The following is a 13826-nucleotide window of genomic DNA, read 5'->3' on the forward strand; positions in this document are numbered from 1 at the left end:
TTACGTGTCTAGGCTCCTGTTTGGCTAAATGTTATTGGTCCTGGTCTAATGTTGATGTTATTGGGCTTAGATCGCAAGAATGTGGGTTGGGCCCTCGTAGCTGGGCTCTCCTAGGTGCCCATTGATAGCACTAACAATGATGTATTTATAATTTTCTAAATCACAGGGAGTAATCTGTGCTTAAGCAAATCTCAAGGATTGTATTTATAATTTATCCTATTTTTTACTATATAGGAGAGTAATTAAAAATTTTATTTTTTAATTAATTTTCTTAAACAAAAAAATCTCATAAAGGATATTTGTAATTTTCCAAACTATGAGACTAATTTTTATTTTAAATAAATTAAAATTTTAAGAATGTATTTGTAATTTTTTATTTTATTTTTTTATTTTTTTATATCTAATATGAAGTTTCGAGAATGCCTCAAGTGCACATTGATTCATCAAGAAGAAGAATGTAGGTCAAAAACGACGCCGTCGGTTTGTAACCTCACGCATGACATACTGGCTAAACGATGTCGTATGTTGCCTTTCAATGCAGGTTCTCCTCTTCCTATTTCTGAAAAAATAAATAAGAAATTAAGAAATAAATAATTATTTTTTATAATTTTAATTAAGCTTAGATTGTGTATTAAGCTTAGATTTTGTTTGACGAAATAAGTTGAGACTAAAAAAAATATAAAAGATAAAATAAATTAATAAAATAAAATATCATATTTAAATTATAATTATATTTTTTTTTTACAAAAGTGAAAAAAATCAACCAAAATGAACTTTTTAATTCGTTAAAAAAATCTCAATTCAAAAAAATAAATTAAAAAAAACCTCAGTCAAACGACAACTTAAATTCTTTGGCTCAATTGCAAGGCAAATAATCTTACTTGAATGGTAGCAGCTTAAAACTGACTCATGAAGCAGGCTTTCAAACTTGTATGCATTGCATATGAGAGTTTATACAATGCATCAATTTATAAAGTCTAAATTAATATAAGTTTACACATAAATACATGGATGAATAGTCTTCTCAAATGCCATCAAAGAACAAGACCAACTAGGTGTGTTTTGCGTAACCACGATGCAAAATATTTAATTTCAAAACATCTTTCAAGATTTTAATTAGAAACTTCTCTCTCTCAACTTTCCAAAACTTTATTTGCTTTTATTTTTTATTTCTTTTTTCTTTTTTCATTTTTCCTTTTTCCTTTTCAGTGTTCATCTTTATCCTTGTGACTGGCTTTTTTTTCTTTTTTTTTTTTGGGGGGGGGGGGGGGGTGAATAAGACATAATCCTTTTGATTGGCTATTTTCAATTGAAAAGCATCTTCACCCCAACTCCTTAAGAAGGGGGTCAACTGTGATGGTTTTTTTTTTTTTTGGATAAATTATAAACACATTTCTTGGGGTTTAATTAAAATATAAATCGCCTCTTATAATTTTAAAAATTGCATTTCACCCCCTGAGATTTTTTATTTCATAACAAATCGCCTATTTTATTAATATATTACCAAGTCAATTAACAGTTTTTAATAATGTTAGAAATATCTTTCAATTAATAATTTAAGTAATTTTATTATTATATAGGAAAGCAATTATGAATTTTATTTTTTTAGTTAATTCGGTTAAATAAAAAATTCTAATAAGAGAGTATTTGTAATTTTTTGAACTACAAGGAATAATTTATATTTTAAGCAAACCTCAAGAAGTGTATTTGTAATTTATTCTTTTTTTTTTTTTAAGTTGCACGTAATAGCATATTACTAAAATTTGGTACCGTACTTTGGAAATTAGATTTTTTGTTTATTTTTTTGTAAAAAAAAAAAAAATTATCGAAAAAATTGTTTACAAGTTTTGAAAAAATCTTTTTGCGCCAAAATGAAAATTATGTAAAAACAAATTTCTCATTATTTTGTTTCCAAAAGCATGAGAAACACTGAAAAAACAAATACATAATCAAACAAGGTTTTTGGTATTTTCAAACATAAATTTAGAAGAGAGGAGGGGAATGAGAAATTTGTTAGCCCATCTGTTTAAAATGTTTTCCATGAGAAATTTGTATGACCCTTTGGGCATGTTTGATTAGATAGATTAGAGCATAATATTGTGATTATTAATCCGTATGTCCAATTATCCTATATTTATTTTAACATTATGGTTTAAGATTATTAATCCAATGGATAATTAATCCAACAAATTTGTAAGATTATTAATAATGGGGTATAGGTGAGATGATTAATCCAATAGATAATTTATCCTGTTAATCCAGTTGAATAGTGAATATCACACTAATTTAATAGGATTATTAATACCTCATTAGTCTTGTGAATCAAACATGACCTTTGAGTCTTATTCTGTATGTCATTGTTTTTAATATAAATGTTTTCCATATTCTCAAAAAAAAAAAAAAAACAAAAACAAAAACAAAAACAAAAACAAAAACTCATGGCAAGTCCATAATGAAACTTTCAAGTAAATGTGATATCACATAAAAGGGTCGAGAGGGCGGGCAGAACATTGGCATAACAACAATGCAAATCAATAGACAATTGAACATCCTCCCATTACTAATAAATTCCAAGAGCCAAGACAATACAGAGAAGATATAGAAACGGAAAAAAGAAGGGAAAAAAAAGTGATAAAATGCATGGAAGTTTCACAGATAAGTTCAACCTCCAAAGCTAACCTCAATTATCCTAAAATAACAATCACCCCAACGAGTGCAGCAAGCCAGTTTTCATCTTGTCCACATAATCAATCAATTCACCAATACAGCCCCAACCTCAACTTTGCAGCAAAAACTGGGATTATATCGACCCAACCCCGTCTTTAGAAAAGTAAGGAGTTAAGCAAACGATTACACACAAAAATTGACACCACCTCTACCCCAAAACTCTTAAAAATACATGTGAACTGTGTCTCACACCTTACAATTCACCAACTAAATTGTGTGTGTGTCAGCCGCAGCCTCTAGATGTTCTGGCTCAACATTCTCAACCGGTGGTAACTGGCCAGGAAGCTCAACTCCAGAAATTGCATTGGCTTGTGTGCCCGAAGACATAGGAGACATCCTTGCCTCAGGAGGCCCAAATACCGGCATTGAGGGTTCCATCTGATCAAATTTTGTCTTACGAGGTCTTTCACGTCTGTCACGACTGCGACTGCAACTGCGACTGCGACTACGACTACGACTACGGCTGGGGCTACGGCTGCGAGACCAGCTCCGACTCCGGCTTTGGCTTCGGCTTCGACTCCAACTTCGGCTACGGCTGCGGCTTCTACTATAGCCCCATGTTCGAACCCTTTCAGGACTTGAGCTATAACTTCTACCTCTACTCCGGTGTGCAACATCTCTTCTGTTATCAAACCGTCCTGACCCCCTGCCATAGCCCCGTCCACGCCCATCCACATTGTATCTATCATGTGGGGCCCGTTCATTCCTATCCCAGCCAACATGACCACCACCACGGCCACCAAAGTTGCCATCCCTCATGCCTCCACGGCCACCAAAGCTGCCTTCCCTCATTCCAATGCGCCCGCCAAAGCCACCATCCCTCATTCCACCGCGGCCGCCAAAAATACCATCCCTCATTCCACCACGGCCACCAAAACTATTCTCTCTCATTCCACCAAAGTTGCCATCTCTCATTCCACCACGGACACCAAAGTTGCCGTCTCTCATTCCACCACGGCCACCAAACTTGCCATCCCTCATTCCACTACGGCCTCCAAAACCACCATCCCTCATGCCACCATGGCCGCCAGAATCCCAACGAACACCAGCAGTTTCAAAACGGTTCGGCCCACCCCGATCCCTGCCAAAATTGGGCCCACCACGCAAAGCCATCTCTCGTACTTCTGGAGGCACCAGCTGGTCAGCCCCCTCCAGAACTTTTACCAGATCACCTGCATACTTCCAGTCCTGGTCAGAGAAAAAGGTGTACGCCACTCCAGTGGCCCCAGCTCTCCCAGTTCTTCCAATTCGGTGGACATAATCCTCAACCCCATTTGGAAAATCATAATTGATCACAACCCTACAATGCAACAATCAACAACAATTTAAAGTGGCAAATAACTTGCAACAAATGACACAGAATCCTCCAAGAAGAGACATCAAGTCTCATTCATTATTTCCACAAATAAAAACTGAGGTTTGTCTCTAAAATATGAATCCTGTTATTTACGAAAATTAAGAAAAAGGGGGAGATCAGACCTTATATCTTTTATGTCAAGGCCCCTTGCAGCAACATCAGTGGCAACTAAAATCGGGGACTTTCCAGACCGGAATTGATTCAGCACCCAATCTCTCTCGCCTTGAGACTTGTCTCCATGAATTACAGCGGCCCCAAAATTACGTCCAATACTACGTGCAAGCTGGTCACACAACTTTTTCGTTGAACAGAATATAATGACCTTAGAACCCTGTTCTTGGGCCCTAAGAATCTGCTCCAAGCGCCTCTGCTTCTCCATTTGAGGGACTACTTCAACATACTGCAGGGATGATCATAACAAATTCACATCTCATGAAGGAGCAGAATATTTAAAAGGCAGGAGAGAGAAGGGAAAGAACATATTAACAAAAGTTCAAATTGAAACAGAAAGTTAACATATGAGCTGCACAATGAGGAACATTTTACTGTTCAGTCGCAACAACATAACATCTAGGTATCAAAAAATAAAGGAAACAACTTCGATGCATCATGGAGCTTTTCACCTCCCCCTGAAGAAATCCCCCAGCACACAAAGAATCAAGATTCCATTGATAGCAACAATCACCCCCAATACTAATCTTCTAATTTCAATCCAAGGATACATATTAACATAAAACTTTAAGCACAATGCCATATATTTCCAACTGTATATAATTCTTTCCCTCATTACGGTAACTACAAGGTGATATAATATACAATGATTTGCAAGTATATGAATCTCGTGTCTAACAGAAACCAGTAGTCAACTATTATGGCAACTTTGCATACACAAAACTTCATCACATATAAAAAAAATTCCAAAAAGCTTAACACTTACAATCACAAACCCATCATAATTAGAACCTTATCCCAATTAAATAAAGGTCACAAAATCTAACCCTCCCAAACACCCATTATTGGATATTAATTGGGTGTCATTCTATAGAAATTCCTGGCCATCATCAGAACAGCTGACAATAAGAATTGAGTTATTACAGCTTGCATCAAATAGATTTTGCTCGATCAATCCATTATCAAGTTCTAGTTATTAGACTAACAGAAATACAAGGAAAAGAAATGTTGAGAGAATGAGAAATACACCATTAATTTTGATCCAATTCAAAATAACTTTAATCTTTGCATGATAAGTCAAAAAATATGTTGCTTCATTTAAAAGGCCACGAATATGACTTCTACCTGAGTAATAGATTTATTTGCAGCAAGCTCATCGACACTGCCTATGTTCACCTGAACAGGATTAACAAGAAGATCACTTGCTATTTTTCTCACTTCCTTGGGCCAGGTCGCTGTATACATAAGAGTTTGCCGTCGGGGAGGAATCTCATTCACAATCTTACGTATTTGGGGTTCAAAACCCATGTCAAGCATCCGATCAGCTTCGTCAAGCACAAGAAGGGAAACTTGCCCAAAATCAATTTTCTTCATTTCAAGGATGTCATTGAGCCGACCAGGAGTTGCCACGACAATATCCGCCCCTCGATCCAATTCTTTTAATTGTAGACCCTTAGGAGCTCCACCATACAAGCACTGATACAATAATTAGCCCATATGATAAAATCATAATTCTGTACAAACAAGTAAACAAAATGAATTCATCAACATGATTAAGAGGAAATATAGATTTGCGGACTGACTGTGCAAGAGACCCTTGAAGATCGACCGAACTTGAGGACCTCATCTTGTATTTGTGTGGCAAGCTCTCGGGTTGGAGCTAAGACCAAAACCGTTGGGCCATTCTGAGGATTATTACGGCGTCGCCTAAGAAGAATGAAGGCCGGGATCAGATAGCCCAATGTTTTTCCAGATCCGGTTTTGGCAATAGCCACTATGTCCCTATTTCGTAGTGCAATTGGCCATGTTTGCGCCTGAATGGGTGTGGGAGACGAGAAACCTGCAAAATGCAACTGAAAAAGGAAATGTATAAGATTGACCCTGAGAATAAAAAGCAAATCAGATGGAAATCACGATTCATAATTAAGAATCCAATATAAAGAATTACATATGGTAATCCAGAGTAATGCATCTTAAGGGGGGAAAAAAGATTGCACAAAGAAAACTCATGGGTATGTGGTTGCTTACTGAAGCAACTTGAGGCAACAAAAGGGAGCAAATAAGACATAAGATGCGGAGCCACTACGCTAGAAATCCCAGTCACAGAAGTGTGATTTGGATCAAGGGCGAACCACCCTTCTGGAAGATGCCAAAGGCAGGCTCCAACTATCCATTTTGCAGCCTCCAAAAGTCAGAATAGTTGTCACGTAAGAATGCGGATAGCAGGGCAGCGTACGACATATGCTCCTCTTCTGGAGCAAATATCGCACCTGCGGCAAGTAAGAATTTTATAAGCTTAAGGAATAAAGAAAAGGGAGAAAAAAAACTACACAAATAAAAATTGAATGGATTTAATAAATTATCATCTATAACAAAACTAAAAGCAACAACAGGCAGTCCTGGCGGGACAAAGAATTTACCTCTTTAAGTATCTCTGGAGGAAAGCCAGTGGCTTCAAACGTCATGAGAGGAGCTGGAACATCACCACCCTATGCAGTTCAATTCAAAAATCAAATTCAAACAATCTTCAGATGATTAAACAGCTTGCACTGTCTAATATAGATAAAAAAAGACTATTGAACAAGATTAGTGCAATTAAGATGACCAAGCCTTTGGCAAGGGAAAAAAACCTACAGATCCACCATAGGCGTTAAACAAAAAGATAAATAAAAAATGACAATAGTCAAAAGATATCACCACTATGAAGTTCAAATATCATAATGAGAGCTCCAATCAAGATGTTTCAACTTTCCATTTCAACATAAAATTTACTCGTGTATGCACATAATTTGTTGAAAGAAAGGGATTTCTGTCTGATGCACAGAGAAGTTACAGAACTACTTGCCAGAGATGCACCCCTGCACATGAAACCCCGGTAGTGGAGTACTGGTAGAACAGAGTTAAAGTTGATAATAATATGAACTCTATAAGTATGATGTGCAAATAAAATTCAAATATCAAAATTTTATGATCCTAATAAGCATAAAAATTACATTCTCTGATAAGGGTTATCAAAATAAAAACTAAGAACATCAAGATTGGCCACTTAATCAAATCTGGATTCTGTGATTTTTCGAATCAAAGAAAGCCTATGTATTTCTGGTTCCAAGATCAGTAGTTCTAACAGTCAACTCTGTTCGATCAAATTATTTCTCGGTATAAAGAAAAGTTAACAACGATAAAATACAAGCTTGTTTTATGGCAATAGTAATTAATCGTTGTTGCTTAAAGGTTTATTTATTTATTTTGCCTAGTTTGGGTAAACATGCAATGTTAGCAACATATTTTTTGCCATAACTGTTATAAAAATTAAATAAAAGTACAACTGTGTAAAAAGGGAAGCACAAGATACATGGAAATCATGATAGTCAACCAGGGGTAAAAAAAAATGCATGACCAATCATGGGTTACTAACAATTGATGAGTTTCCCCTTAGAGAGACTTCTTCTACAACGATGCACACAAAAGACTCATGATTCTTAAAATTTTCAATATTTTTGTTTCCCTTTCTATGTTGCCTAATAAACAACAAAGCATTAACTTTAATTTTCCTCGTATTTTCCTACTATGTATATTCTATAATACTAAGTTCCGTTTTAACCTGCTATGATTTATTTGTCAATTCACTAAAGCTATCTCATTAATATGCATTCACAATCTCCTATTTATAAAAGCAAAGCAAAGCAAAGCAAAGGAAACTATACGACTATGACAAGCTCATTATAACATTAGCATACATATTCTTAGAGGGCTCAAGACATTAAAATACAGACCGTTGCTGTGACTTCATGCTTCTGACAATATACATCAACTGGCGAGAGATCAATAGCGTCTGCAGATTCCATAATCATTGGAGGCTGCCTCATCATAGCATTGTTTGGAAAGCCTGGCCCACTGGCTGCATGACCATAAATGTTATGCAAGGCAGGCCCTGCTACAGAGTTTAGTCCACCAGCAATACCAGGTGGGACATTAGGAAGTGTAGCACCACCCACCCTCATCTCCTAATAGAAAGTATCAACAACATCAGCTAAGCATCCATTATCACAAAACAATGGTAATGGTACGAGGAGGAAGATATATAGGGCATACATAAGCATGTTATTAAAGGAGGCAACCCACTATTATTCATGCCTTCTTGGTATCTACACAGAAAGGATATAATAAATTCTTGAAATTGCAAAATCGTAACTAAACAATAGTTGGCCAAGTAATTTTAAAAAATATATAATTTTTTTATAAAAAATTGAAGACAGTATTGTCATCAATGAACATAATTAGAACATGCCTGTTGATTTCTCGCCATGGGTAATACAACAAGCTTTGGCTGCTGGGGAACCATAGCAGTCCCGTCATTGCTAGCATTGAGGTAATACTCAATCCCAGCTCTTCTAGATGCATTTTCTTCAAAACCCATCTTTAAATTGACAGGGACTGCACTGGGTTGTTGGCTATGCATTATTGTTGAGTCCAACTGACTTTGAAACCTGGGACCATGTTGCAGCAATGGAACCAGAGAGCCATGTTGTTGCATATTGAGAGAGGAGCTACCAAATGGTTGTGCTTGACCAGTTTGCACACCCATTTGTTGCATCTGAATGGAATTAGTTCCCACTGGAACATTTTGAACAGATGGCCCACCAGATTGTTGAATCTGTGGAGGGGAGAACCCAATTTGCTTTCCTTGTTGAGAATCAACATCTTCTCTGTGCTGGAATCCTGCTTTCTGCTCCTGTTGACGGGGTAATAGATGCCCCTGCACAGTACGCTGCATCTGTTGCAGCGAATTTTGTTGGCCCTGCGGAAGGTTGCTCTGCTGATATGCCATGTACTGCATCTGTTGATGTGTAAATTGATGCCCCTGTGATTGCCCCGTTTGTGAGCCTTGATACATTGGCATTTGTATTTGCTGCATTGACTGCTGTTGCATTTGCAGCATTGACTGTTGTGGCATTTGCTGTGCTGACTGCTGAGGCATTTGCTGTCCTGACTGCAATAAAACTTGCTGATTTGGTTGCTGTATTGTTTGTTGCCCAAGTTGTTGTGGTGTTAAATGTCCCTGCTGTTGCATGGCCTGAGCCAATTGTGATCCCTGTTGTTGTCCGGCTTGTGCTAAGTGTGAACTATGTTGTTGAGCAATTTGTGGCATTAGATGGGGATGTTGTGACGAGTCTGTTTGTTGCCCTTGCTGTTGTGGCGTCTGTGTCATTTGTTGCCCCGGCTGGCCCACACCATTCGATTGCATCATTCGAGCACTTGGTATGGGAGCCAGCTTGGGTGTAGATACCGAGCTAGGCAACCCTGGCGGCAATGGAGGAGGCAAAGAGGATGGCTTTTCATACTGAGTGATGTTTGTTTCAGGATTCCAGTAGTACAAAAGCCCAGTGCTTCCATCAATTAATCCCTGCCAGGGTTTTGGCAGAGTAGGATCCTCAGGCGCATAACGAGGACCAAGGGATGCAGGTGCTGGCTCTGCAGTTGCCATGCTTATTGTTTCCTAAGGCCAGGTAAATCTCAAACATAGTAAATAACAATAACAATTACAACATTGCGAATATTATTATAAAAATTTAAAAACAACAACAACAATAACATTGCAAATGGTTTAATGCAATTTTCCAGAATAACACATATAACTATGTCATATACTTGTAGAAGAATAACAAACGAACTCAGTATTATAGAATCAGTTCATTCAACCCCAACTAGTTCTGGGTTTGGGATGGGTGTGCAAGAAAATAAATTGTTGGCTATACCTCAACAACCTGAGAAAATACTAAGAAATTCAGTTTCATTGCGGAATTAATCTTTGTTTGTTGCAGGTATTTGTTTTCAAGCACCCATATAATAGTAATAATCAAAATCAAAATATCTACGTTTTTTTTTTTATTCTAACATTTTGATAATAAAAAGTGAGACAGCATCAGCTGCATCACAATAACCCCTAGAAGAAAACAAGCATACACTACTAATCCCAAGTGAAGGATTAGTTTTTTATTGTCTTTTTTCTTTGTTGGGGTTATCTTTATTAAGTAGAGAAAATCTATGAACTTTTCACACATTTCATTTGTAGCTTTACAAATATAGATACAGTGACTTATAACTTGGCAAAAAAAACAAAAAAAATATTTGAATTTTTCTTTGTTGGGGCTATCTAATCCTGAGTTTTTTCACACATTTCGCTTCTAGGTTTTACAATTTAAAAACAAAAACAAAAACATCTGTAGAAGCAAAGCAAAGCAAATACGAAAATCGCTTACTTGGTTGAAGAAATCGAGCTTCCAAATTTGGGGACACGATTTGCAGAAAATTGTGAAACCTGCAACAATAGGACTCGTGTGTCCCTCTGAAGTTTGAAGCAGAGAGCAATCGAATGGATTTCTAATTTGCTAGATGATGAATTCACAGGGAACGCTCGACTCCGTCTAGGGTTCAAGAATCAGGTAGGAGGAAAGAATATTATTATAGCATGGAACAAGAGTCCAGGCTTCGGCTAAATGGACCCCCGCGTGATATTTTTGCCTACGATGCCTGTCGTACTACTTATTCGTAACAGACCCTTTGTTTGGATTGGGTGATTTGCAAATGTTCCGGTCATTAATAAAACAAAAACAAAAACATAAAAATAAAAAAAATTTGTGGGAAATTGTTTTTGTCACATAATTCATATTTTGAATCTTTCAAAAGCATAAAATTTATGGGACAAAATTAATTAAATATCATTTTAATATAATATCCAAAAATGTCTTTTTAAATATGAAAAAATCAAAAAGACTAATACGATTAACTTTGTAATATAACATAATATTAATTTTTTTTTTTTTTTTTGTCTTCTTTTATGTAATTTAATCAAATAAGATAACCCTATACTAACTCATGGGATTCATACTCTTCCGGGGAAATTAAAGCTAAATGTGGATGGATGTGCAAAGAGTTCCTTCGGCAAAACTGGATATATACTCGGAAAAGATTTAGAAAGTAACCAAAATGAAAGAAGAGATTTGGACTATATATATCATAAGAAAAGTAAAATATATATATTTTTCATACACATTTTAAAATATTTTAATTGTATATTGTTAACAATCATGAAACTAACATACATACAAATACTTTAGTAAATATTGGCACGGAGCTGATTAAATCACGATGAAAGACCCACCTTATGCACATAGGCCAATTTTTGTAACAAGTATAGTTGGAACTGTATATGAGAGGATCTATTTATACTATATATTAAGTAAAATAAAATTTTTAACCCTAAGGCATGTGGGAGCTCAAATCTTTTAATCTTAATTTTTTAATTTTTTGATTTAAAAAAAAAAAACCTCAACATTTATTGATTTCTCCTAACCCACAATCCCTTTTGACTCTCTCATAATTATTGCAACACCCTTTTTAATTTCTTACATACACTATATTTACACACAAAAATAAAAATAAAAATAAAAGATAAGAATTTAGCTATAGATCTCAAAAAGATATAACATCTAAATTTAAATTATGATTTAATAATATAATTATGTATTTTTTTTATGTAAATCTATCAAAATTTTAAATCACTTAATGAGACAAATTAATCAATTTTTCAAAATTATTGATTTTTAATTTACAAAATAAATTAAAAAAAACTATTGACTGATTTATTTATTTAATAACAAAAATATTTCAAATCTCTCCCAACTAATCTCTCTCACAAATTTTCAAAAAAAATATTAAAACTTGCATTCCTTTTCTCTTCCCCAAAAAATCAGATAATATTTTTTGTTAAAGTTGTAGATATCTACCTATATTTTATATATTATATTATAACATAACAAAAAAAACTAAAAAACTAAAAAAACAATCTTTAAAGTTTATTAATAAACTTTAAATCAATAAAACTCACGTTTCTATCACATATCTAACTCACATCATAACTTATCTAAATAATAATAATTAAAAACAAATGAAAATCACAGATAAATTAAATTTAAAAAAAAAAAAGATACCCACAACTCCATCTTAAATAAATTGGAAAAAAAATATCCAAATAGAAACCACACAAAAATAAATATATTAAGCAAAATACGATTTTTAACCCTAAGCCTTGTGAGAACTCCAATCACCCAATCTAAATTTCTTGATTTTTTGATTTAAAAAAAAAAATCTTAGCATTTATTAACTTCTTTCAATTCCTAAGTCTTACCCTCATAATAACACTTTAATGCATTAAGAACAAGCATAAAAAAAATTATTTGAAATCCAACACATACAAATTTCTTGAAAAGTCCCAACACATATGATTAATATCCCTCATAATAACACTTTAATGCATTAAGAACAAACATAAAAAAAAATTCTTGAAAAGTTCAACATATCTATCTATATCTATACTATATATTAACCAAAACGGGATTTTTAACCCCAAGACCTGTGGGAGCTTCAATATCCCAATATGAATTTTCTAAATTTTTTATTAAAAAAAAAACTCAGCATTTATTGATTTGGTCAAAATCTCCTATTTAGCATTTAAAATTCCCTCATACAAATAATTATAGATACAATCTGTGTATAGTTACTGCCGTATCCTTTTCAACTTCACTCATACACTATGGTTAGTGATAAGATTGTTAAATTATTTTTATAGAAAATCTTAAAAAACATAATTTATATATTAAAAAAATCTAAAATAAAGATAATTATCTATAATTGTCCCGTGCATAGCACGGGTGATATACTATCTATACTATATATTAAGCAAAATGAGGGTTTTTAACTCGAAGCCTTGTGGGAGTTCCAATCTCCCAATCTAAGTTTCTTGATTTTTTGATTTTAAAAAAAAAACTCTTAGCATTTATTAATTTCTCTCTACTCCCAAGTCTTACCCTCATAATAACACTTTAATGCATTAAGAACAAGCATAAAAAAAATTCTTTGAAATCCAACACATGAATTCTTTGAAAAGTCCCAACACATATGATTATTATCCCTCATAATAACACTTTTAATGCATTAAGAACAAGTATAAAAAAAATTTCTTGAAAAGTCCAACACATATTATTATTATTAAAACATTAAACTTTAATATAATATAATAAAAAAAAATAAGACATTTAATTCCCTAAAAATTTTAACACATATGATTATTATCAAAATATTAAACTTTAATATAATATAAAAAAGAAAAAAAAAAGAAGACATTTAATTTTTTTTTTAAAAAAAGACATTTAAAAATCGCAATTCACATATATAGATAATTGTAAATATATTAAAAAAAAGAGGGTTTCTAAACCCTGAGCCTTGTGGGAGCTCCAATCTCTCAATCTTAATTTTCTAAATTTTTGATTTAAAAAAAAACCCTCAGTATTTATTGATTTGATCAAAATCTCCTGATCAGTATTATTAACTTTTTCCAATCCATATGTCTGCATTTATTGATTTGGTCAAAATCCCTGATTAGCATTTAAAATATCCTCATACAAATAATTATAGATACAGCTCGTGCATAGTTACTGCAGTAGCCTTTTTAATTTCTCCTATATACTATGATTAGTGATAAGATTGTTAAATTATTTTTATAAAAAAATCT

At 34.0% G+C, this 13826-nt stretch overlaps 1 protein-coding gene across 1 annotated transcript; it reads right to left on the minus strand.

The window, feature by feature from the left end:
* Positions 1-2535: 2535 nt before the first annotated feature.
* Positions 2536-10851, minus strand: LOC114317892 (DEAD-box ATP-dependent RNA helicase 40). Its single transcript, XM_028264682.2, has 8 exons — positions 10516-10851; positions 8544-9752; positions 8029-8259; positions 6676-6744; positions 5839-6108; positions 5381-5731; positions 4207-4484; positions 2536-4027 (listed from the first exon to the last, which is right to left on the minus strand). Exons 2-8 carry the CDS (start codon positions 9738-9740, stop codon positions 2935-2937), a joined length of 3489 nt encoding a protein of 1162 aa, XP_028120483.2. The 5' UTR covers positions 9741-9752; positions 10516-10851; the 3' UTR covers positions 2536-2934.
* Between the last annotated feature and the right edge of the window lie 2975 nt (positions 10852-13826).

The sequence above is a fragment of the Camellia sinensis genome, chromosome 6, assembly GCF_055761805.1.
Source record: "Camellia sinensis isolate YWXY chromosome 6, ASM5576180v1, whole genome shotgun sequence".
Classification (NCBI taxonomy): Eukaryota; Viridiplantae; Streptophyta; class Magnoliopsida; order Ericales; family Theaceae; genus Camellia; species Camellia sinensis.